Here is a 27,789-nt window from a genome sequence, read left to right on the forward strand (position 1 = left end):
TCGATTACTGCTATAATGTGCCTGAAAAATCACTGACACAGAAAGGTAACTTGTCTCAGAGGAAGGTCATGTTGACACGTACTCTTATGTTCTTTATGACATTTGTTATACTTATCATGTTCAACAAAATTTACAGAGGACCCATCAAATTAATGGTCAATATACACTCTTATATCTAAAATGACCTGATCAGAAATGAGCACTGGACACTTCCTATAACTTCATAAAAGCTACATGTATTTTGGGTTTTCTGTTTGTTTGTTTTTGTTTTTTGCTTTAGAAGTTGATGAATATAGATGTTTGTAGCCATGGCTCAGCTCCCAAAATCTGATATGTGGTCCTGTTCAATCAGTATTATGGTCTACATTCATTAATCCATCCCTATTTATTTGAGAAAGGTGTTTCTCTGGCTTGTGGGGCCGATCATGAACCCAAGCACAAGATGTTAGGCCCTTGCTCTTTGCACTAACCTACGTCTATTATATTTTCATACACCCTTACCAATTTTGACTATTTTATTTTGTTCTGACATAATCTCATTTTATAGATTATAGAGGGCTATAAGCAATCCTCCTTTGGTGACACTGGTTCAAAGATGAGACTCTGCCTGAGGGCCTTTACATTGGTGGCTCCAATATTTTAGTTCCCTCTGTCAACTGATCTCCAGACTCTTGCCAGAACCATGAGGACTGCAACTCTCTCTCTCTCTCTCTCTCTCTCTCTCTCTCTCTCTCTCTCTCTCTCTCTCTCTCTCTCTCTCTCCTGTCTCTCTCTCTCTCTGTTAAGACATCTTGGGGCAGCTTTAAAAAAGCTAAGCACAGGATATCATGAGTGTAGCCCCTAACACACACATATCCACATATTACCCTGCCCTGCAGGCTCTGCCTGGATGTAATTTCATGCACCTGTACCAAAGACAGGAGAACTTTTGACTGCACTTTAGAACTGGAGTTATTTCTCAGTACATTTTAAAGGTTCATATTGCTGATTGAGGAAAATTTGAGAAAGGATGAGACATTTCTGAGAAGGGTTTGAAAAGGAAACCCTCAGTGAGAAACACAGGGATTACTGAGGTGATGGCAATTCAGCCTAGAGTAAACCATGGCCTTGGAAGGAAGATGGGCTCAGTGGCCATGCCCCAGGAGAGTCTTCAGGAAAGAGCACTTAAGCTTCATGTAAAGTACAGGGGGAAAATTAGTAGCAAGCCAAAGGCTGTATGTAACCCATGACATCAGCAGTCCCTTCTTGAACATTCTATATTCTTCCGGAGAGTTCTTGGCATGAGCTGTGATGCCACCAGTGTTGTAGCAACAGCAGAGCATTGAGGTTTCTACGTCAGTGTCTAGAGGATACACTGATAGACATGTTTGCCCGACTCAGAAAACTATTTCAGAGAACCAATGTGGATGAGAGAGAGACTAGAGAGAGGAGGAAGGGATCTGGCCTTTCATCTGAGAGTAATGAAGGGCAAAGGAGGTGGTCTTGGAGAATGTGGAGTAAGTACTGGGAAGTGGATATTGAGCTTCCTGGCAGGGTGGCCTGAGCTGGCCTTTCTAGCAAATTCCAATTCTTCACTTTCACTGAGTATTGTGGTTCTTACTTGGGGACAGAATGAGAGCATCTGGAGTCACAGAGGATCTAACCTACACCAATTTAGGGAAAGGCATTAATGCCTTCACTACCATGCTTCTTGCTTCAGCTTCTCTGACAATAGTACCAGGGAGAGATTTGTGCCCCTGCTGATAACCTCTTGTTCTCAGAACTACTCTGACTTCCTCTCCCTCAAAGTTCCCACCTTAGCTTTCCCAGTGGTTGTGGGTGGCAGGAATAATTGTACTGTATCCAAATACCAATCAGAGTTGATAAACCCAGCAGAGATTCCATCCTGTGGCCACTTCTGGAGTGCTTGTTGTTTCAATAGGGGAAATAAATCAGTGTGTTCTCCCCCTGCAGGATGTTTTAAGGCCATTTCCTGGGCCTAGAGTAACAGGATAGGAGATCTGAACATCATACAACACTCAAGTACTTGTGAATAGTGAATTTATAGTGTGACTTGTGAAACCACAGGACTGAGGACTCTGAAGGTAAGTTTCACTCTGTGCATTTGGTAATAAGCCAGGAGAAGCCATCTCTGTGGTCATCATAAGAATACATAGGGAGACAGAGGACACACATGGCTGCTTACATCTCCTAGTCTCTATAGAGTGATGGGAGAACTGAGATCCACTGAGGATGCATCTAAAGCCTGGACGAAACTCTGTGTGGTGTCACTGGGTTCTAGGCCTGTGGTCTACTTTATAGGCCTCAGAGTAGACTGTCTATACTCTATGCATTCCAAAAGTGTAAGTTCACTTGTGTTCTTTAACCTACAGGGGCTGGCAGGCAGACATCATCCCCTGTAACTGTCCTAAGCAAGAAGCAGGCCAAGGAGGAAGAGGAGAGGCTGACCAGAGAGCTGCAGCTTGTTACACAAGAGAGAAAAATGAGCTGAGAGATCGCTTGATCTATGTCACAGAGGGAGCCATGAACAAGAGGTATGCATTGCTCCAAATGCTGTGGTGTTCATCTGGAGTCAATGCCACACTTGTCTTTTTAAGGTGGTGGATCATAGGAAGGTGTATCTTCATGATATCCCTGGGTCAAACCTCATGTCCCTAAATATTTCTTAGAGGAGAGACAGAACCTGAAGCTTGGTCAGGAGTAAGATGGGAAATGGACTCTTCTGCTTCCTCCAGGTCAAAAGTGGGACTTGCAGTCTGAGTGAAGAATTCAGGGATAGAGGCAATGGACAGTGAGTTCCCAGAGTGCTTTTGGAAAGCCCTTGAAAGGAGGTGCTTTTGTGAGGTTATAGGAGCTGAGGTTTGTGGTGAGTGTTTGTACTGGACTGGCAGGTGACTGAGTGCTGTAGACTACTAGATGCAGATGGAGGGGGCTGGTCCCACATTGTTCATCTCAGTGCTTGACTAGACGCCTGAGGCTCTGCCTGTTCCTCTTTCTCTGTGTGACTTATACCCTGAGACAGTAATGTTGCATGCATCTCATTGTGTTCTCTCTGCTTCTGTCTCTGATTCACTCTCTCTCTCTCTTTCTGTTACTGTCTCTTTTTTCTCTTACATGTGTGTACACATGTGTGTATATCTGTTTCTGTGTGCATGCATGTGTGCATGCACATGATTGTGGTGTCTCTTGTGAATTAATTTTTTGCATGTTTATATTTCTCTCTACTCTTTTAAATTCAGGGATCTGTGACATCCAGGGTACTCTGAGACAGTAGTGTTGCATACACTTCTGCTGATTCTCATTGTATTCTCTCTGGTTCTGTCTCTGTCTTTATTTCTCATTCTCTTGCTCTGTGTCCTTTTCTCCTAATTTGTGTGTGCCAGTCTGAGTCTGTGTGCTTCCATGTGTGCATACAAGTGCTTCTGTTTCATATGTTTATATTTACCTCCACACTTTGGAATCTCGTGGTCTGTGTATTGGACTGTGGATTTACATGCAGTTTCAAGGTGATGTGAGTCCTGATGTCTGGGAGCCCCCACTTTAAAGAGCACTGTTCCTTCCCTTCATGGGGACATTCATGTAAACAGTTGCACCTCTTGGGCAGATTATAAAGCATTGGTTATGTCTGGTCTCATCTCAAGAATTATGTGCAATTTCTGCCTCTGAATCCAGGAATAATAATCCCTGTTGTCAAAACGGGGAAAATATAATCACATGTGTCTAGTTGGCAACGACCTGTGGCCTAAGCTCTTGAGGGCACAAGGGGCTAGACTGCCCCTCCAGAGCTAATGAGGGAGCCAGGGCACCCTCCATCTGGATACATAGCTTATGCTGTCCTTGGGAAAAGATAAAATGTTTCCAAAGATGAAAAAGATCCCAGCATGTAGAATCCAGGAATTGACTTTCCTGTGCTGGGAGTACAAGACCCAGTCTGTGTTCATGTGTTCTTAGAAAGGAGGAGTGGACCCTGGTTATGGAAAGCAGTAGCAGAATGGGGCAATACCAAAAGAGGGAATTGGGAAGGGGTAGATGAGGGAGTAGGGGGAGGGAAGAGGGCTTATGGGAATTTTGGAGAGTGGTAAGCCAGACAAGGGGAAAACATTTGAAATGTAAATAAAAAATATATCGAATAAAAAAAAAAGAAACACATTTTCAGCCAGGCCATGGTAGCACACACCTGTATTCCCAGCATTTGGGAGGCAGTGGCAGATAGATTTCTGAGTTTGAGGCCAGCCTTGTCTACAGAGTGAGTTGCAGGACAGCCAGGGCTACACAGAGAAAACTTGCCTCAAAAAGACAAATATATATAAGTATTATATATATATATAATACTTAGATGTGCATGTGTCTTGGTTTCTGAAAAGGTGTTTTAAAAAAAGCACATGTTCATGGAGTTCTATCTTCCTGGGGACAGGCCATACTACACACCAAATCCGTTATATGAAAAATTGAAGTTAAAGGAGAGGGAGATTATGACATGTCTACACACCTTAGAGACGGAGAACATTGAGGCCAAATAGACCTTCCAGGATCTCAAGAAGGAGATTAACTTCTATCGGTAAGTATTGTTCATGGAGATCACCAGGTGTGCAATGACCATTTCTGACTTCCTTTGTTCCTGGACTGCAGAGTCTGCAGGTCTGATTCTATCCCTTCTGACTTTTAGCCATCACTGTGCCTTGGGACTTCTCCTGTCAGTTTCAAAGTCTGTAAGAGACTGTTACTCATCCTAACATTGTCCAGGCATCATCAGGAGCCTCTCATTAGAAGAGTGATTCAGATCATGAGAGGGTTATGGTGCAGTTCTAGGTCTGTGGGGCTCAAGGATGGTTTTACAGAGCTAAATGTGATCTAACAAAAGGATACAATGCCCTCCTCTTGATTCTACTGACTGCATTGAGGGTATCTGCAACCTACTATTTGATGTTGCTGAAATGCATTGGGCTCTCATAGATAGTTTAAGATCCCTTGTTCTTTGGAGAGACATGCAACATTATTGGTGTTTGGGCTGCAGCAATCATTTATTTCTTCCCTCAAGTTGCTATTTGCTGTTTGTGTACCTTTCAAGAATGTATTGAGATGTATTGCATTAGGTATTCCTGGGAACCTAGGTCCTGGTAGGGTTAATGGGACCATGATGTAGGAATGGGAGGAGGAGCCTGCAGGATCTTACCATGAAGATTGTGACTCTAGCAACCTGCACAGCCGGCTCCTGATGCAGAAGAACATTATGAATAAGAGATTGGTCGCACTGAAGCAGGAGAACAAGGAAGCACATGCTGATTGGACCATCATTCAGCAATACCTGATTGACTTGAACCTGAATGTTAAAGATGAACAGGACAAGACCAACATCCTCCAGGGCCAACAACATCAGGTAGGTACAAGCAGCTCAGCCTGGCTTATACTGACTGATAACATTTTCCCACTGCATCCATCTTTGCTTTCACACAGCACCATTCTAATGCACAGTCCCAAGCAGCCACCCACCTCATGGAATGTAGTTGGTCATTGCTAGGGCTATGCACATTCTGGGTTGTGAACCTCTTGAGATAAGCTGAAATATGGCAAGTATACCTTTCTACTCCTCTTTAATCTGAAGACCAGTAAGGGTGATAGATCAATATCATGCAGCATTCCTACACCTGCTCATGATAGGTGGGCTGCTTTGCAGAACTTTGGGTCAGTTCTAGGTCCTGTGACAGAGGTCACGCAAGGGTCATGTGACTTCCCAAGTGGGAAGCAACTTGCAGGGTTAAAATTCAAACACTAATAAGAAATATGTTATTCTCCTTGTGTTTGATCTGTGTGGCATGTGGCATTTTCCTTTCCTCCTGTAAACCAGTGAGGTCTCTTCCAATTGCCCATTTCTTGGTGTGCCCTGATAAAAATGAGTAGCAGCTTGTCAACCCATGTAATAGGTTAATGTTGCTGGATATTTTGCTGTGTCTGCAGTTATAACAGCAATGGTGCCAATTAAAAGATCAATGATAACATTCCTGTTGAGAGGGTGGGAGGCAGCAGCCTGACAGCTGACATTTAGGTTCCCAACAAGCCTCTGTCTTAATAACTGCCTTCCTCTTCTAGGATGCAGAGAGTGTAGCAAGAGCTGAAATTTCCACAGCCCAGGAAGAGGGCTTCCTGCAGAATGAGTTGCCACTTCAGGAAGCCCCTGATGAGCTCCATCATCAACAGCCACAAAATTCCTTGGATGAGTCTTCTACCACATAATTCAATTCCTCAGGTTGAATAGGCACTAACTACCTAGCCAGTGAGCCAATCAATTCAGGAATTTATTCCCTTTCCTGTACAAATAACACCCCTTGGGAGAGAACTGAGGTGACTGCCCTGCCACCACATGTCCAAGAGAAGAAACAGACTGTATGTCCCTGTTGCTGAAAGTATAGTGAGAGAACTCTGATTCATATAATTTACTGTTAGAGTTTTGGTTGCTGTTTGGTTTTTTGCTGTTTTGTTACTTGTTATGTTATTGGATATTATATATTATTGTTATTGCTTTTTTTCCTTATGCTTTTCACTATTTATAGTAATTATCTTTAAACGCCTGTTTTTGAAATGTATTTCTGATGAATAAAAATTCATTTGTAACTCCTCACTTTTGAGACCATATTACTTATTCAGGTTTTCTGTCCTATCCTGTAGACATAGAACTCACAACCACAGATGGATCTCTGCAAGCCCCAGGAAGCCTGGCTACAGACTGATTTCAAAGCCCACTAGGGTATACAGGACAATGGTCTTTTGTATGAATAATGTGGCTTCTCCCATGGATACACACTTTAGGATGTAATCACAGACATAATCTCTCCATGGTGTCATGTATTTTCCTACTCCTAAAAGATAGAACTCTATTAGAATGGAGACTGCAGCTCCTATCTATTTAATATAGCCCATGAATTTCTACCTAGAGCAGTCAGACAACAAAATGACATCAAGGGCATACAAACCGTAAGGGAAAATGTCAAAGTATTGCTATTTACACATGATATGATAGTATACTTAAGTGATTCCTAAAGATGTACAAAAGAACTATACCTGATAAACACGTACAATGAAAGTCTCTTAATTCATAATGAACTCAAAAGGTCAGTAGCTGTTTTTATTGAAAGGATAAAGTAGCTGAAAAAAATTAGGAAAGCCACAAGATACAGTACCCAGAATTAATAAACTGTATCTTGGTATAAGTTTATGCAAGCAATGAAAGACTTATAAGACAAGATTTTCAAATCTATGTTCCAAATACAAGTACACCCTCATTCATCACAGGCATCTAATATCACAAGATATATATACCACCATTTAAAAAATGTCATACTGAGAAAGTACCAGATTAAAGCAAGACAAAAACACAGCTTCTCAAACTGCAACTCTAAGTTTTCCTGGGTGAACATCTATGTTACAAATGAATAGGCACCCACATTCATAAAATAAACATTACTAAAGCTCAAATCATGCATTGCATCTCACACAATAATGGTGGGAGACTTCAACACCACATACTCATCATTGGACAGATCATGGAAACCCAAATTAAACAGATACAGAATGAAACTAACAGCAGTTATTGACCATGTTATAACAGATATCAAAAGAATATTTTATCATAAACCAGAAGAATATATCTTCTCAGCACCTCATGGTACCTGCTCCAAAGTTGACCATCCTCTCAATCACAAAACAAGCTACACCTGATACAAGAAAATTGAAATAATTCCATGTATCCTATTAGATCACCACAGTCTAAGGTTGGTCTTCAATGGCAACAAAAACAACAGAAATCCCACATACACATGGAAGCTGAACTATACCCTACTCAATGATAACTTGGTCAAGGAAGAAATAAGAAAACATTTTAGAATTTAATGAAGATGAAGACACAACATCCCCAAACATATGGGACACAATGAATGCAGTGCTAAGATGAACACTCAAAGCTCTGAGTGCATCCATAAAGAAACTGAAGAGAGCATACACTAGAAGGTTGACAGTACATCTGAAAGCTCTAGAACAAAAAGAAGCAAATACATCCAAGAGGAGTAAATGGCAAAATCACACTTGAATTAGCAAAAGGCTCAATATCAGTGGACATCTTTTGTCCCCCCCCCCATTGCCTTTTATTCCCAACTTGTTTAGTTTTGGAGGCAGGGTCTCAATACACTGTAGCCCTGGATGGCCTGAAACACTGAGATCCATTGCCTCTGCCTCACAAGTGCTGGAATCATAGGCATGTGCCACGATGGCCAGCACCAAGTTGTATTTCTATTTTTACTTTTTATGTGTATGAGTGTTTACCTGTATGTATGTATGTATGTATGTATGTATGTATGTATGTATGTACACTGCATAGGGGGCCTAGTGCACACAAAGAGCAGAAGAGGCACCATATTCCCTGAAACTGGTTCTGGGAACTAAACTCATGTCCTCTACTAGAAACAACCTGTGGTCTTAGCAGCTAAGCTGTTCCTGAAGCCCACTCCAACATGAATTTTTATAACTTAGTAGTCAGATGAATAGGAACTTTAAGGACTTTAAGAAATACAAAGAGGAAAATTCATAGCCCTGAGTTCCTCCATAAAGAAATTGGAGAGATCTTACTCTAGCAGCTTAACGGATCATCTGAAAGCTCTAGAACAAAAAGAAGGAAACACACTCAAGAGGAGTAGATGGCAGGAAATAATGAAATTCAGGATGCAAATCAACCAAGTAGAAAGAAACAGAATTATACGAAGAATCAACAAAACCAGGAGCTGGTTCTTTGAGAAAATCAACAAGATAGATAAATACTTATCCAGACTAACTAGAGGGCATAGAAACACTATCCAAATTAACAAAATAAGATGAAATGGAAGAAATAACAACAGAAACTGAGGAAATATAAAAAAATTCTACACAGATTCAAATTCTACTAAAAAGGAATGCATTCAACAAAAGTGGAAAATCTGGATGAAATAGATCATTTTTCTCCACAGATACCACTTACTAAAATTAAATCAGTATAAACCATCTATATAGCACCATATCCCCCACCAAAGAAATAGAAGCAGTCATTAGAAGTCCTGCAAGCAAAAATATCCAGGGACAGATGATTTCAGTGCAGAATTCTATCAGAACTTCAAAGAAGATCTACTACCAATACTTATCAAATGCTTTCAAAAAAAAGAAACAAAAGGAAACAAAAGAACATCACCGAATTCAGTCTATGAAGACACATTTATACTGAGTCCAAAACCATAAACAGAGCCAAAAAAGAAAGAAAACTTCAGACCAATTTCAGTTATGAATATCAATGCAAAAATACTCAATAAAATTCTCACAAACTGAATCTAGGACCACATCAAAACAATCACTCACCTTGATTAAGTAGGCTTCATCCAGGAATGCAGGGATGGTTCAATGTATGGGAATCCATCAATGTAATCCATTCTATAAACAAACTTAAAGATAATAACTACATGATTATCTCATTAACTACTGAAAAAGCACTGGACAAAAGACAACACCCATTCATGTTACAAGTATTGGAGAGATCAGGAATCCAAGCTTCATACCTAAATATAAGAAAAACAATATAAAGCAAACCAATAGCCAACATCAAACTAAATGGGTAAAAGCTCAAAGCAATCCCATTAAAATCAGGGACAAGGCAAGGCCCTACCTATTCAAAATAGTACTTGAAGTTCTAGCTAGAGCAATAAGACAACACAAGGAGGACAAAAGGATACAAATTGGAAAGGAAGAAGTCAAAATATCACTCTTTGCAGTTGATATGATAGTATACTAAAGGGACCCCAAAATTTCTACCAGAGAGATCCTGCAACTTAAGCGAAGTGGCTGGATGCAAAATTCTTCCAAATCATCAGCCATTCCTCTACTCAAAGTATAAATTGGCTGAGTATGATATTAGGAAAATTATACCTTTCACAATAGTCACAAATAATTGTTGTTATGACTCTAAACCTCTAATGAATCAAGTGGAAAATCTGTTTGCCAAGAACTTCAAATCCCTGAAGAAAGAAATCAAAGAACTAAAAGATGGAAAAATGTCCAAGCTTGAGGATCAGCATGATTGACAGAGTAAAATGACATCTCACAATCTTGCAATCTACAGGTTTAATGCAAACCCCATCAAAATTCCAAGTCAATTTTTCAGAGTTAGAAAGAGAATTTCTCAGATTCATTTGGAATAACAAACACACACACACACACACACATGCACACGCACACGCACACGCACACACACACACACACACACACACACACACACACACACACACACAAGATAATGAAAACTATTCTCAACAATAAAAGAACTTCTGGTGGAATCACTATCCCTGGCCTCAAACTATGCTATAGAGCAATATTGACAAAAACTGCATGGCATTGGAACAGGCACAGGCCAGTAGTTCAATGGAATAGAATTGATGACCCGGAATTGAATCCACACACCTATGGTCACTTGATCTTTGACAAAGAAGCTAAAACCATCCATTGGAATAAAGACAGCATTTCCATGAAATAGTGCTGGTTCAAGTGGAGTTAAGATTGTAGTAGAATACCAATTGCTCCATTTTTCCCCTCACCCCCTCCCCTTCTCTACACCCCCCTCATGGAAATATTTTATTACACATAAATTACTTGGTCAAGAGTTTGAATCATTAACTGCTCAGACTAGTCCAACCTGCTGCTGAGAGCAGCTATGAATACAGGGCAAACACAAAACTGTAAAATCTTAACTTACTTTATGCGATTTGGTTCTCCAGGGTGACGTTAGCAGTCACCAACATCAAAAGGTTGCACCAAGAATCCTCTGCCTCCTTGATGTGCAGAGACTAGAAGGGACAGCAAGGAACCTGGAAGCAGCAGGGAGCTACACTAGGGTCTGGGAGCAGTGGCTGATGGTGCCTTCCTGACATTCTGGCACTAGGCAGGTCCCTAGGGCAATGGGACTGAAGACAGGGGAGGTTAAAGAGGACCAGACCTGTGTCTTCCTCCAAAGAGGCCTGCTGTTGCCTCCTTCTCCATGGAGATTACCACGCTATGAAGTCCTGGGATCAAGCGGCTCTCCCTGCCAGAAGTTGTGATCTTGGCAGGGTCTCAGGAGGCTGGGCATAAGTCATGCCCGGGCAGCTTCCACAGAGCTCCAGGACTCACGCAATCACAGCTCAGGAATCAACCAATCACTTCTGTACACAGAATGTCCTGGTTGGCTGTATGCTTGCCACTTTTCCTGGTTGAATTCATGCTACTTAGCATGGGAGCACAGCTGGCTTTCCTTAAGTAGGTTTTCATGAGTAAAAATGGAAATACTACTATTCCAATGAGTAGCACCTTTACTCATTGGAATCCGATATTCTGTCCTACTGCTGTCCAACAAGGCCATCCTCTGCTACATATGCTGTTGGAGCCATGTGTACTCTTGGGTTGTTGCTTTAGACCCTGGGAACTCGGGGGGGGGGGGCAGGAGTACTGGTTCATTCATACTGATGTTCCTCCTATGGAACTGCAAACCCCTTCAGCTCCTTGGGTCCTTTCCATTGGGGACCCTATGAGAACCACTACTTTAGAGACAAGAACTCAGTGGCTACTCAGTCCACAGAGTTGGATGTCTCAGCACTGAAGACACAGGACACAAGGCTCTCCTCCCTCTCTCACCCCACTCCCCACAAGAGTCTCTGAAACTTTATATTGAGATCATGTTGGAAGGCTGAAGAACCTTGAGTATAATATTGGGGGAGCATGGCAAAAGTAATGATAGATGCACTCAGGAAGAATTGAAGGTTGGCAGGCACACATTGGGCTTTCCTTGACCCTCTCTACATATGGGCTGCCTATTAGATGGTGCCACCCAATCTGAGGATGGACGTTCAGCTAATCTCTGGAAACATTCTCACAAATACAATCAGAAATATATTTTTCAGGTCATTCTAGATCCCATTAAGTTGGTAATGGAGACCACCCATCACATGCTTTCCCCTTTGACACCCAACCACTTCCTATGTTACACTTAATTTCCAAATAAAAACAATAAAAGTGCTTGGAATGTAGCATAACTGGGAGGTGCTTTCCTGGCAGGTATGAAGCCCTGCTTTGAGTCCCAGCCCCATATAAGTTGGACATGATGGTACACAGATGTAGTGCTTAAAGTTGGGATGTTCTCTAAGCAGTTCAGAAGTTCAAAGCTATCCTGAGCTACATAGATACTGATTCTTTCTGATATAAAACAAACTGGGTATCTATGAGAACCTGTCCTAAAACAAACAACAAGACAAAGGTATTGTAATTTTACCTAACATGATATAACTATCCCCATACAACGTAAACACATTACTTATTCTCCAAGAAAAAATAGTGAAGTCCCTTTTGGAATGTTTACAGTTTAAATATGCTAATATACATTAAAAACTTAAGTACTCATATCAACTCAATGCTATGCTATGTTATATAATAAAAGGAAAGGAAGGAAAACATGGATGTTATATACAAGAAGACACACATAGGCGCACATAGACATCTATCCTATGTATACATGTACAAATGTATCCTTAACAAAATGGGACAAAATCACTCATGACATTTATACTCCTCATTTCTGTAAATGGTCATATGGCCACAGCTGGTATTATCTCCTTATAGCTTAGTTTTTTGTTTTCTTGTTTTATTCTTTATTTGTGAATGTGAGTGTAGGCACACATGTGCCATTACACATATGTGGTAGAAAGAAGACATAACAATGGGACACAACCTCTGTCTCATCTTCTACTTTCTTTGAGACAGGCTCTCTTGTCACCTGCTGCTCTGTGTGCCAGGCTGGCTGATCCATAAGTTTTCAGGGACTCTCCTGTCTCTGCCAGCTTCCTTTCTGTAGGAGCACTGGGGCTGCAAATGCCCACAAGCACACTCAAGCCTTTGTGGATTCTGGGATCTGAGGTTCAAGTCATCACGCTTGTATGCAGTTCTCCTTCTTCCCACACATCTTTAAGCATTTGCACCAAGTCCTGCTGTTTTAGAATGGTCAACCCATTGAGGTCTTTCTGCAAGTCTACACATTTCCTTCAAGTATGTTTTAGGTGTTACTTAAACAAAGATGGCTTTCCTGTAATGGCCTCTAATTTCTGTGAGTATCTGAATTTAATCTGCAAATGATCAACACCTGAACAGGAACTAAGAATAATGATAGAGTGAAGTGCTGAACCTGAGATGTTTGAGGTAATTCTACATCTAATAGACAATACCATGTCTCAAACATAGGAGAAAAGCCTGGCCTGTTTAGGTGATTGAAGCTATGGGGGCTAGTAAAGCCTTTCAGGCCAGTGCACAGAGGGAGAAGACAGGAGGAAGACATGAGCCACAGATTTGAAGAAAATTACCAACATGAGAAATCTAGACAGACAGACTCTTTACTAGTTCTAACCTGATAATATTTGTTTAATGAGTATTTCAAAGCATTAAATAGGTATGTATATCTGGAAGCTTGGGAGCTACTAATATTTAGAGGGTTGTCCAGTCCACATCTGTTCACAGGCAGGCATTTTGGGGGATGACCACACCCACTTTTGAATTTCTTCTAGCCTATTTGGAATGCTGTTGCATTCAAGATTCCACCATCTGTCGGATGTAGGGTAGGTGAAGATCATTTCCCAATTTGTTGGTTGCCGTTTTGTCCACTTGACAGTGTCCTTTGCCTTACAAAAACTTTGTAATTTTATGAGATCCCATTTGTCGATTCTTGATCTTAGAGCATACGCTATTGGTGTTCTATTCAATAACATTTCCTCAGGCTGGGAGGTGGTGGCACATGCCTGTAATCCCAGCACTCTGGGAGGCAGAGGCAGGCAGATTTCTGAGGTCGAGGCCAGCCTGGTCTACCGAGTGAGCTCCAGGACAGCCATGGCTATACAGAGAAACCCTGTCTCAAAAAACCAAATCCAAAAAAAAGAAGAAAAAAAAGAACATTTCCCCCGTGCCCATGTCCTCAAGGGTCTTCCCCAGTTTCTTTTCTATTAGTTTCAGTGTGTCTGGTTTTATGTGGAGGTCCTTGATCCATCCTGGTCGAGGCCAGCCTGGTCTACCGAGTGAGCTCCAGGACAGCCATGGCTATACAGAGAAACCCTGTCTCAAAAAACCAAATCCAAAAAAAAAAAAGAAGAAAAAAAAGAACATTTCCCCCGTGCCCATGTCCTCAAGGGTCTTCCCCAGTTTCTTTTCTATTAGTTTCAGTGTGTCTGGTTTTATGTGGAGGTCCTTGATCCATTTGGAGTTAAACTGAGGACAAGGAGATAAGAATGGATCAATTCATATTCTTCTGCAAGCTGACCTCCAGTTGAGCCAGCACCATTTGTTGAAAAGGCTATCTTTTTTCCCCTGGATGGTTTCAGCTCCTTATCAAAGATCAAGTGACCATAGGTGTGTAGGTTCATTTCTGGGTCTTCACTCCTATTCCATTGATCTACCTGCCTGTCACTGTACCAGTACCATGCAGTTTTTCACACTATTGCTCTGTAGTACTGCTTGAGGTCTGGGATACTGATTCCCCGGGAAGTTCTTTTACTGTTGAGAATAGTTTTAGCTATTCTGGGTTTTTTGTTATTCCAGATAAACGGGAGAATTGCTCTTTCTAACTCTATGAAAAACTGAGTTGGGATTTTCATGGGAATTGCACTGAATCTGTAGATTGCTTTTGGTATGATGGCCATTTTTACTATATTAATCCTGCCAATGCACGAGCATGGAAGATTTTTCCATTTTCTGAGGTCTTCTTTAATTTCCTTCTTCAGAGACCTGAAGTTCTTCTCATACAGATCTTTCACTTGTTTGGTTAGTCACACCAAGAAATTTTATTGTTTATGGTTATTGTGAATGATGTCTTTCCCTAATTTCTTTCTCAGGCTGCTTATTTTTTGCGCATAGGAGGGCTACTGATTTGCTTGAGTTGATTTTATAACTCCAGAGAGCCAAATAACCCTATTAAAAAATGGGGTACAGAGCTAAACAAAGAATTTTTACCTAAAGAATTTCGAATGGCTGAGAAGCACCTGAAAAAATGTTCAACATCATTAGTCATTAGAGAAATGCAAATCAAAGCAACCCTGAGATTTCATCTTACACCGGTCAGAATGGCTAAGGTTAAAAACGCAGGAGACAGTAGGTGTTGGTGAGGATATGGAGAAAGAGGAACACTCCTCCACTGCTGGTGGGAATGCAACTTGGTGCATTATGAATAAGAGATTGGTCACACTGAAGCAAGAGAACAAGGAAGTACATACTGATTGAACCATCATTCAGCAATACCTGATTGACTTGAACCTGAATGTTAAAGATGAACAGGACAAGACCAGCATCCTCCAGGGCCAACAACATCAGGTAGGTACAAGCAGCTCAGCCTGGCTTATACTGACTGATAACATTTTCCCACTTCATCCATCTTTGCTTTCACACAGCACCATTCTAATGCACAGTCCCAAGGAGCCACCCACCTCATGGAATGTACTTGGTCATTTCTAGGTCTTTTCACATTGTGCTTGTGAACCTCTTGAGATAAGCTGAAATATGGCAAGTAAACCTTTCTACTCCTCTTTATTCTGAAGACCAGTAAGGGAGATAGATCAATATCATACAGCATTCATACACCTGCTCATGATAGGTGGGCTGCTTTGCAGAGCTTTGGGTAAGTTCTGGGTCCTATGACAGAGGGCATGCAAGGGTCATATGACTTCCCAAGTGGTTAGCAACTTGCAGGATTTAAAATTCAAACACTAATAAGAAATATGTTATTCTCCTTGTCTTTGATCTGTGTGGCATGTGGCATTTTTCTTTCCTCCTGTAACCCAGTGAGGTCTCTTCCAATTGCCCATTTCTTGGTGTGCCCTGATAAAAATGAGTAGCAGCTTGTCAGCCCATGTAGTAGGTTAATGTTGCTGGATATTTTGCTGTGTCTGCAGTTATAACAGCAATGGTGTCAGTTAAAAGATATATGATAACATTCCTGTTGAGATGTTGAGAGGCAGCAGCCTGACAGCTGACATTTAGGTTCCCACCAAGCCTCTGTCTTAATAACTGCCTTCCTCTTCTAGGATGCAGAGAGTGTAGCAAGAGCTGAAATTTCCACAGCCCAGGAACAGGGCCTCCTGCAGAATGAGTTGCCACTTCAGGAAGCCCCTGATGAGCTCCATCATCAACAGCCACAAAATTCCTTGGATGAGTCTTCTACCACATAATTCACTTCCTCAGGTTGAATAGGCACTAACTACCTAGCCAGTGAGCCAATCAATTCAGGAATTAATTCCCTTTCCTGTACAAACAACACCCCTTGGGGGAGAACTGAGGTGACTGCCCTGCCACCACATGTCCAAGAGAAGAAACAGACTGTATGTCCCTGTTGCTGAAAGTGTAGTGAGAGAACTCTGGTTCATATAATTTACTGTTAGAGTTTTGGTTGCTGTTTGGTTTTTTGCTGTTTTGTTACTTGTTATGTTATTGGATATTATATATTATTGTTATTGCTTTTTTTCCTTATGCTTTTCACTGTTTATAGTAATTATCTTTAAACGCCTGTTTTTGAAATGTATTTCTGATGAATAAAAATTCATTTGTAACTCCTCACTCTTGAGACCATTTTACTTATTCAGGTTTTCTGTCCTATCCTGTAGACATAGACCTCACAACCACAGAGGGATCTTGGTAATCCCCAGGAAGCCTGGATACAGACTGATTTCAAAGCCCACTAGGGTATACAGGACAATGGTTTTTTGTATGAATAATGTGGCTTCTCCCATGGATACACACTTTAGGGTGTAATCACTGACATACTCTCTCTCCATGCTGTCATGTATTCTCCTATTCCTAAAATGTAGAACTCTATTAGAATGGAGACTGCAGCTCCTATCTATTTAATATATCCCATGAATTTCTACCTAGAGCAATCAGACAACAAAATGACATCAAGGGCATACAAAAGGTAAGGGGAAATGTCAAAGTATTGCTATTTACACATGATATGATAGTATACTTAAGTGATCCCTAAAGATGTACAAAAGAACTATACCTGATAAACACCTACAGGGAAAGTCTCTTGATTCATAATGAACTTAAAAACGTCAGTAGCTGTTTTTATTGAAAGGATAAAGAAGCTGAAAAAAATTAGGAAAACCACAACATACAGTACCCAGAATTAATAAACTGTATCTTGGTATAAGTTTATTCAAGCAATGAAAGACCTATAAGAAAAGATTTTCAAATCTATGCTCCAAATGCAAGTGCATCCTCATTCATCAAAGAATCTTTACTAAAGCTCAAATCACACATTGCACCTGACACAATAGTTGTGGGTGACTTCAACACCCCACTCTCCTCAATGAACTGATCAGGAAAGCAGAAACTAAACAGGGACACAGTGAAACAAATTAAAGTTTTGGACCAATTGGATTTAACAGATATATAGAGAGAGAACATTTTATCCTAACGCAAAAGAATATATATTTTTCTCAGCACCTGATGGTACTTTCTCCAAAATCGACCATATAATTGATCACAAGACATACTTCAACAGATATAAGAAGATCAAAATAGTCCCATACCTCCTATCAGATCACTATGGAGTAAGAGTTGTCCTCAATAGCAACAAAAACAACAGAAAGCCCACATACACAGGGAAGCTGAACAATAATCAATGACACCTTGGTCAAGGAAGAAATAAAGAAATCAAAGACTGTTTAGAATTTAAAGAAAATAGAGGCACAACATACACAAATTATGGGACACAATGAAAGCAGTGCTAAGAGGAAAACTCATAGCCCGGAGTGCCTCCAAAAGAAACTGGAAAGAGCATACATTAGCACCTTAAGGACACACCTGAATGGCCTGGAACAAAAAAGTTAATTCACCCAGGAGCAGTAGAAGACAGGAAACCATCAAACTCAGGGCTGAAATCCATCAAGTAGAAACAAAGAAAACCAAACAAAGAAAATTCTGGAAAAAATTATCATGAGAAGGAAAGAGCTCCAATATTCAGAGTTAACAAGGATTACCATAGAGAAAATGGACATCTGTGGGAAAGCAACTTACAGATACAATACATTCCTATCAAAACCCCAACACAATTAATTACAGGTCTTGACAGAGCCCTTCTTCTGTTCATATGGATAAACTAAAAGCCCAGTGTCTTAGTTAGGTTTTCCTTTACTGTGAAAAACACAATGACCAAAGCAACTTTGTTATAAGAGGCAACATTTAATTGGGGCTGGGTGACAGGTTCCAAGGTTCAGTCCATTAGTCCATTATCATCATTGAGAATAGAGCAGAGTCCAAGATGGTATGACACTGGAGAAGCTGTAAGAAGGAGCTGTGTCTTCTTCTGCATGCAAACAAAAGACTGTATAGTTTATAGCTACATGGAGGGTCTCAAAGACCAATCTCACTGTCACACACCTACTCCAAGGAGGCCACAACTTTTAACAGTGGTATTGCCTTGGTCAAGCTTATTTAAACCACACATTCCACTCCCTGGCTAACATAAGCTTGATCAAATGGATGAGTCTATTATGGCCATACCTATCCATAGCATAACAGAAAATATTCTTAATCCAACTCAGAGGTCCCATAGATCATAAGAGGTTCAAAAATGTTAAAAGTTTGGACTGAAAGAACCTCGAGTATAATATTGGTGAAGCATGGCAAAAGTAATGACAGATGCACTCAGGAAGAATTGAAGGTTGGCAGGCACACATTGGGCTTTCCTTGACCCTCTCTACATATGGACTGCCTAGATGGGGCCACCCAATCTGAGGATGGACGTTCAGCTAATCTCTGGAAACATTCTCACAAACACAATCAGAAATATATTTTTCAGGTCATTCTAGATCCCATTAAGTGGGTAATGGAGACCACCCATCACATGTTTTCCCCTTTGACACCCAACCACTTCCTATGTTACACTTAATTTCCAAATAAAAACAATAAAAGTGCTTGGAATGTAGAATAACTGGGAGGTGCTTTCCTGGCAGGTATGAAGCCCTGCTTTGAGTCCCAGCCCCACATAAGTTGGACATGATGGTACACAGATGTAGTGCTTAAAGTTGGGATGTTCACTAAGCAGTTCAGAAGTTCAAAGCTATCCTGAGCTACATAGATACTGATCCTTTCTGATATAAAACAAACTGGGTATCTATGAGAACCTGTCCTAAAACAAACAAAAAGACAAAGGTATTGTAATTTTACCTAACATGATATAACTAAGCACATTAATTATTCTCCAAGAAAAAATAGTGAAGTCCCTTTTGGAATGTTTACAGTTTAAATATGCTAATATAGAATAAAAACTTAAGTACTCATATCAACTCAATGCTATGTTATATAATAAAAGTAAAGGAAGAAAAACATGGATGTTATATACAAGAAGACACACATAGACACACATAGACATCTATCCTATGTATACATGTACAAATGTATCCTTAACAAAATGGGACAAAATCACTCATGACATTTATACTCCTCATTTCTGTAAATGGTCCTATGGCCATAGATGGTATTATCTGTTTATAGCTTAGCTTCTTGTTTTCTTGTTTTATTCTTTATTTGTGAATGTGAGTGTAGGCACACATGTGCCATTACACATATGTGGTAGAAAGAAGACACAACAATGGGACACAACCTCAGTCTCACCTTCTACCTTCTTTGAGACAGGCTCTCTTGTCACCTGCTGCTCTGTGTGCCAGGCTGGCTGATCCATAAGTTTTCAGGGACTCTCCTGTCTCTGCCAGCTTCCTTTCGGTAGGAGCGCTGGGGCTGGAAATGCCCACAAGCACATTCAAGCCTTTGTGGATTCTGGTGTCTGAGGTTCAAGTCATCATGCTTGTATGCAATTTCAGATTTTTGCTGTAATATGCCTGCCAATCATTGACACAGAAAAACAAACTTGTCTCAGAGCAAGGTCATGGTGATCAAATCCTGTTGTGTGTAGTATGATGTTTGTTAAACTTACAAGGTTCTAAAACATTTACATGAGTCCCATCAAATTAAGATCCACTATGCACTCTTATATCTGAAATGGCCTGATCAGAACTGACCACTTCATATGAGCTACTTGTGGTTGTTTTGTTTAATTTTGTTTTGTCTTGTTTTGAATTTATAAGATGACAAGGACAAATGTTTGGGGTCATTGCTTAACAACCAAAACATTAGCTATCATTCTGATCAAACAGTATTAAGGTCTGAATTCAATAAAACTGCCCTATCTTCCTTAGATAAGTATTTGTGTGGTTTATGGGGCCAATAATGAACCCAAACAGAGATGCTCTGTGCACTAACCTATATCTATTATTTTATCCTACACACTTTATTGCTGTTGACTATTTTATTTTGTTCTAACAGAATCTCATTTTGTAGCTTACAGAGGGCTGTAAGCAATCCTCTTTTGGTGACTCTGGTGCAGAGATGAGAGCCTCAACTCAGCCTGAGGGCCTTTCCATTGGTGGCTCAAATATTCTAGTTTCCCCTAACAACAGATCTCAAATTATTGCCAACACAAAGATACTGTTACTCTCTCTCTCTCTCTCTCTCCTAAGGCATCTTGGGGCAATTTTGAAATGCTAAACACAGGGCTTCATGACTGTCCCCCCTAACACACACCCACATTACAACCTGCCCTGCAGGAACTGCCTGGATGTGATTTCATGAACCTGTACATGATGAGAAAGAAGAACTTTTGACTGCATATTAAAACTGGAGTGAGTTCTCAGCAGATTTTAATAGTTCATATAGCTGATTGCAAAAATTCTGAGGTAGGATGAGACATTTCTGAGAAGGTTTTGAAAAGTAAACAGAAAGATACATAGGGAGGACTTGGGTGTTGCCAATCAAGCCTAGAGCAAACCCTGGCTTTGGAAGGACGATGGGATCGATGGCAAAGCCCCAGGGGAGACTCCAGGAAAGGGCAGCTCAGCTTTCTATCAGTATAGGGAGAACATTAGCAGGGAGCCAATGGCTGTACCCCATGACATCAGCAGTCCCTTCTTGGACATTCTATTGTTTGCTAGAGATTCTTGGCATCCTCTGTGATGTAACCAGTGTTGTAGCAACAACACGTACACTGAGGTTTCTCAGTCAGTGTCTAGAGGATACTTCTATAGACATGTTTGTCCGACTGAGAAACCTTTTTGGGAGAACGAGGGTAGATGGGAGAGAGACTAGAGAGAGGAGGAAGAAAACTGCCCTTTCTTCTGAGAGTAATGAAGGACAAAGGAGCTGGTCTTGGGGAATGCGGAGTAAGTTCGGGGAAGTGGATGTGCAGGGGTGGCCTGAGCTGGCCTTTCTAACAATGAGGCACAGGAACTGCAGCGTCTGTGTAGGAAAAGAACTTTCATGATTATCACAATTCTTGAAAATCAAGGATTTCAGAACATTATTTTCTCTAGTCCTTAAGGCAGGAGATGGCAAGGTCAAAGCTGTTATTCTGTGAACTCCAAGTCTTTACTTTCAATGGGTATAGTGGGTGTTACAGGGGACTGAATGAGAGCATCAGGAGTCACAGAGGGTCTAACCTATGCAAATTTAGGGTAGGGCATCACTGCCCTTCACTCTCATGGCTTCATTCAGCTTCAGTGGCTATCTGACAGTAGTAGCAGGGAGAGAATTGTGCTCCAGGCCATGACCTTATGTTCTCCTCACCCTGACAGTTCCCACCCTACCTTTCTTTATCACCAGCTGTGGGTAGGAAGCATTTCTGTACTACATACAAAAATCTGTAGCAGGGGATACACCCAGACAGAGATGTGATTCAATTGATACTTCTGGGGTGTTTGGGGTTTTAGTAGGGGGATCTGATCAGTGTGTTGAGCATGTTCTCACACTGCATGATTTTATAATCCCATGTCCCCGGCATCAAGTAACAGGGTAGGAGATTTGAACATCTCCAAGTACTCATATACTTGTGGACCATGAATTTATCATCTGACTTGTATAACCACAGGACTGAGGACTCTGAAGCCAAGATGCACCCTGTGCAGATGTTAATAAGCCATGAAAGCCATCTCTGTGGTCATCTTAAGCATGTGTAGGGAGACAGAGGACACACCTGTCTGCTAACATCTCCAGGTCTCTATACGGTGATGGAAGATCTGAGATGCACTGAGGAGGCATCTCAAGCCTGAACCAAACCCTGTGTGGTGTCACTGGGTTCTATGCCTGTTGTCCTTCTGTACGGGTCTCAGGGTTGTCTGTCTACACTCTGTGTCCCCACCATGAAAGTTCACCAGTGTTATTCTACCTACAGGGGCTGGCAGGCAGACATCATCCCCTGAAACTGTCCTAAGCAAGAAGCAGGCCAAGAAGGAAGAGGAGAAGCTGACCACAGAGCTGCAGCTCATTACCCAGGAGAGAAATGAGGTGAATGATCACCTGATCTCCATCACAGAGGGAGCCATGAACAAGAGGTATGCATTGCTCCAAACACAGTGGTGTCATTCTGGGGTCAGCAATGTCACCCTCATCTTACCCTTTTAAGGAGGGGTTTTCTAGGAAACTGTACCACCAGAATGTCCCTGTGCCCAACCTCATGTCCCAAAATACTTCTTAGAGGAAAGGCAGAACCTGAAGCTTGCTCAGGAGCAATGTGGTAAGTGGACTCTTCTGATCCCTCCAGTGGAAAAGAGGGACTTGTTGTGGGAATGAGGAATTCAGGGATAGAAATAGTGGAAAATGAGTCCCAGAATACATTTGAAAAGCCCTTGGTATGAGGTGGATTTGTGAGTTTGTAGGAGCTGTGAGTTTGTGCTGAGTGTTTGTAATTGCCTGGCAGATGATTGAGTGCTGGAAGCTCCTGGAAGCAGCTGGAGAGGCCTGGTCTACATTGTTCATCTCAGTGCTTGACTAGATGCCTGATGCTCTGCCTGTTCCTCTTTGTGGACCTTATACTCTGAGACAGTAATGTTGCATACATTTCTTCTGCATCTCATTGTGTTCTTTCCATTTCTATCTCTGTCTCTCTCATTCTCTGACTCTGTTTCCATTTCTCCTTGTATGTGTGTCTAATTCTGTGTGTCTGTGTGTGTGCACATGCACCTACCTGTGCATGCACTTTGTATGTTTATATTTCCCTTCACACTTTGGAAACTAGGGGTCTGTGTTTTCTCTTGATGATTTACCTATAAGACAGTTTTAAGTATATGTTAGTGCTGAACTCTGGGATCCCCCGTCAACACTGTTCTTTGGCTCTGGGATCACAATTGTTCTTACATTTGTATCTCCTGGGCAGATTATAAAGATGTGATAATGTCTGGTCTCATCTCCACAATTATGTGTAATGTCCGTCTCTAAGGTATAAGTTACTCAGGATTTAGAATCCCTGTTGTGAAAACAGGAAATATATAATCCCAGGTTTCTGATGGGCAAAGATCTGTGGCCTAGACTCATGAGATTATAGCTGCTTAGACTGCATCTCCAGCCCTACTGAGCGAACACAGGGAGACCTGGTACCCTCCACCTGGATGCCTAGCTTCTGCTACCCTGGAGACAGGAAAACAAGTTTCCAAAGCAGAAGAATATCCCAGAATATAGAATCTAGAATGTGGTTTTCTGGACCTGGGGTAGGACAGGACCCAGCCTGAGATGATGTATTCTTAAACATCCACATTCATGGAGTTCTGTGTTCCTGGGAACAGGACATTCCAGAGGCTGAATCCAATGTATGAACAACTGAAGTTAAAGGAGAAGGAGATCAAGTCATTTCTTCACAACTTAGAGATGGAGAAGATTGAGGCCCGAGAGAACACCCAGGAGCTCAAGAAGGAGATTAACTTCTATAGGTAAGTACCAGTGAGGGAGGCCACCAGTTGTGGAAAGGCCATTTCTGCCTTCCTTTCTTTCTGGAATGGAGAGTCTGCAGGTCTGGTTCTATCCCTTCTGATGTTTAGCTGACAGTGTGCCTTGGGATTTTGGACACACTTTTTATAAGTCTGTAAGAGACTGTTACCCCTCCCAGTATTATCAAGGCATACTCAGGAGTCTCTAGATAGAAAGGTGATTTAGTTCATGAGAGGGTTATTATGCAGTACAAGGTCTCTGGTACTCAGGCAGGGTTTATAGACCTGACTGTGATATAATACAAGGATAGAATGCCTTCCTCTTGGTTCTACTGACCTTCTTTGATGGGATTTGCTCCCTACTAATAGATGTTGCCCTGTTGCTTTGGGCTGTCATGGATAGTTGAAGATCCCCCTTTCTTTTGGAGAGATGTGGACACTTACTGGTATTTGGGCTGCAGCAATCCTTACTACCTCAAGTTGCTGTTTGCTATTTGTGCAGCTGTGATGGATGTATTAAGATGTATTGTATTAGGTCTTCAGGGAAACCTGGGTCCTGGTGGGCTTAATGGGACCTGTAAGTATGAATGGAGGAGGATCTTACTATACAGAGTGTGCTTCCAGCAACCTGCATAGCCGGCTCCTCATGGAGACAATGCTTGTGAAGAAAAGAAGGTTCATGCTGATGCAGGAGAGCAAAGAAGTACTTCTTGACTGGTCTCTCATAGAGAAATACTTGGTTGGCTTGAATATGAATGGTAAAGACGAACAGGAGAAGACCAGCAACCTCCAAACCCAACATCAGGTACGGACAACCAGTTCAATCAGGCTAATACTGTTTTATACCATTTTTCCATTGGATCCATCTTTGCTTTCACCTAGCACCTTTCTAATCCACATGCTCAAGCAGTCACTGACCTCATGGAATGTGGTTGTACATTGCTTTGTCTATGTGCAAGTATTCTGGGATATTAGGCTCTTGTGAGATACTGAATTGTTGGCAAGGGTATTTTGCTGCTCTGCTTGAAACTACAGTACAATAAGGGTGACAGATGAATAACCTGTCACATTCCTGCATGTGCTCATTATAGGGGAGATGCCATGCAGAGCTTTGAGCAAATTACAGGTCGTGTAATGCTCCATTATGTTCATAGCAGCCTTATTTATAATAGACAGAAGCTGGAAAGAACCCAGATGTCGCTCAGTGGAGGAATGGATACAGAAAATGTGGTATATGTACACCATGGAATACTACAGCAATTAAAAACAATGAATTCATGAATTTTTTAGGCAAATGGTTGCATCTGGAAAATATCATCCTAAGTGAGGAAACCCAACCACAAAAGAATACATATAGAATACAATCTCTGATAAGTGGATATTAATTAGCCCAGAAGCTCTGAATACCCAAGGCACAATTAGCATAACAAATGACTCCCATGAAAAAGTAAGGAGAGGGTCCTGATCCTGGAAAGGCTTGATCTAGCATTGGAGGGGAGTATCAGGATAGAGAAAAAGGAGAGTGGTGATTGGAGAATGAGTGGAGAGAAGGTTTATGGGACATATGGGGAGGGGGGCAGGGGAAATCATTTGGCATGTAAACAAAGAATATAGAAAATAAAAATATATAATTTTAAAAAAGAAAAAAAATATAGGTCCTGTGACAGAGGTCATGCAAGGGATGTATGACTTCCCAGGTGGGAAACAACTTGCAGGAATAACAACCAAATGGAAACATCATTGAGTGCTTCTCATTTTAATTGATCGGGGTGGCATGTGGCCTTCTGCTTTTTTGGGGGAACCCAATGATGTCTCTTCCCATTGTCCATTTATTGGTTTGCTCTGATAGAAGTCTGAGTGACATCTTGTCAGCCTATGTATTTGTGAGTGTTGCTGAATATATTGCCCTGCCTGCAGTTATAACAGCAATGGTGTCAGTTCAAAGATCAATGATAACTTTCTTGCTGAGGTAGTGGGAGGCAGAAACCAGACAGCTGACATTTATGTCCCCACCAAGCCTCTGTCTTAATAGCTGCCTTCCTCTTCCAGGTCCCAGAAATGGTAGCAAGAGCTGAAATTTCCACAGACCAGGAAGAGGGTCTCCTGCAGAATGATTTTCCACCTCAGGAGCTCCCTGCAGAGCACCATCCTCAACAACTACATAATTTCCTGGATGAATCTTCCTCTACATAATTCAATTCCTCAGGGCGAATAGGCCCTAACTACCCAGCCAATGAGCCAGCTGATTCAGGATGTCATTCCCTTTCCTGCTCTGACAACACCCCTTGAGAGAGAACTGAGGACTGCCCTGCCACCAAGTGTCCAAGAGGAGAAACAGGCTGTACCTCTGTGTTCCTAAGAGTGCAGTGAGAGAACTGTGCTTCATATAATTTACTGCTAGACTTTTGGTTGAAGTTCTGTTTTTTATTGTTTTGCTATTTGTTATGTTATTGGGATGTTATATGTTCTTATTACTTTTCATTTTTGCTCATGCTTTTTACTGTTTTTATTAACTGTCATTTTAAAGCCTGTTTTTTTATTTATTTATGAATGAAAATTTGATTTGTAAATCTTGACTCCTTTCTTCGAAGCCACTTTGTGCATTAGTTAATTAATGAGTTATTTTCATACACTCCATATTTTATACCCCACCCCACCACCTCCTGTACACCCTCCAACTGATCCATATCCCATACCTCCTCCTCTCCCCCATTTCCACGTGGATGTCCCCACCCCACCCCCACCTGACCTCTAAATTCCCTGGAACCTCTTATCGCTTGAGGGTTAGGTAAACCATCTCTAAATGAACACAGGCCTGGCAGACCTCTAGTGTATGTGTGCTGGGGGCCTCATATCAGCTGGTGCATGCTGCCTGTTTGGTGGGCCAGTGTTTGAGAGATTCTTGAGGTCCAGAGTAATTGAGACTGCTGGTCCTCCTCCTGGATTGCCCTCAGCTGCTTTCAGCCTTCCCTAGCTCATTAACAGGGATCAGGTGCTTCTGTCATTGATTGGGTGCACATATCTGCATCCACTGTTTCAGCTGTTTGTTGGGTCTTTCAGAGCCCTGCCATGCTAGGTCCTTTTTTGTGAGTGCACTCTCTGGTTGATGGGTTTGTCCCTGTGAGCTCTGGGAGTACTGGGTGGCTCATATTGTTGTTCCTCCTATGGTGCTGCAAACCCCTTCAGATCCTTGTATCCTTTCTCTACCTTCCCTATTGGAGATCCTGTTCCCAGTTCAGTGGCTTGCTGAGAGTGCCCCCCCCCCCCTTTGTATTTGGCATGTACTAACAGAGCCTCCCCGGTGACAGCTATATCCTATATCCGGCTCCAGTCAGCAAGTACTTGTGGGCATCAATAATAGTGTCTGGGTTTTGTAACGGTATATGGGATGGATCACTAGGTGGGGTAGTCTCTTGATGGTCTTTCCCTCAGTCTCTGCTTCACACTTTTTGGGAATTTTGTTCCCCCTTCTAAGAAGAAGTAGGGTATTTATACTTTGTTCTTCCTTCTTGAGTATCATTTGATATGTGAATTGTGTCTTGGGTATTCCTGGAAACCAAGACAGAAAATCAATGTGCTGTCCATATGACGAAGTGTTTTTGCAAACAGAAAGTAATCATAATTATATTAATTGATGATGGAAGATATACAACATAAAATTTGCCTAACTATTTTCCTTGGCCAATTTCTAGCACAAGCCGCAGCAACCACACGATGATTGGTCCCAGAGACAATGGGTGCTTTCTTCACAGCACTTCAAGTCACATGACACATTACATCTTAACAATATTACTTATCATGAGCTCAAACCACTGACAAAACATAGCAGACATATGTATTCCATGCCCAGTCATGCCAACAGGAGTTCTTAGGAGATTCAGCTGCATTCAGCAGCAGGAGTGGAATGGGTCTATGCTCCCTTCTTCATAGCACTAACCACATGGATGTCCAAATGTCACTTCAGAGATACTTC

At 41.5% G+C, this 27,789-nt stretch overlaps 1 protein-coding gene and 1 pseudogene across 1 annotated transcript; both read left to right on the forward strand.

Moving 5' to 3' along the window:
* Positions 1-1,133: 1,133 nt before the first annotated feature.
* On the forward strand, positions 1,134-6,231 carry LOC127677766 (disks large homolog 5-like; annotated as a pseudogene).
* Positions 6,232-21,148: 14,917 nt separating this feature from the next.
* On the forward strand, positions 21,149-26,009 carry LOC127677768 (disks large homolog 5-like). Its single transcript, XM_052172778.1, has 5 exons — positions 21,149-21,281; positions 22,289-22,448; positions 23,676-23,819; positions 24,441-24,634; positions 25,873-26,009. Exons 1-5 carry the CDS (start codon positions 21,149-21,151, stop codon positions 26,007-26,009), a joined length of 768 nt encoding a protein of 255 aa, XP_052028738.1.
* Positions 26,010-27,789: the final 1,780 nt, after the last annotated feature.

This window comes from Apodemus sylvaticus, chromosome 2, assembly GCF_947179515.1.
Source record: "Apodemus sylvaticus chromosome 2, mApoSyl1.1, whole genome shotgun sequence".
In the NCBI taxonomy this organism is placed as follows: domain Eukaryota; kingdom Metazoa; phylum Chordata; class Mammalia; order Rodentia; family Muridae; genus Apodemus; species Apodemus sylvaticus.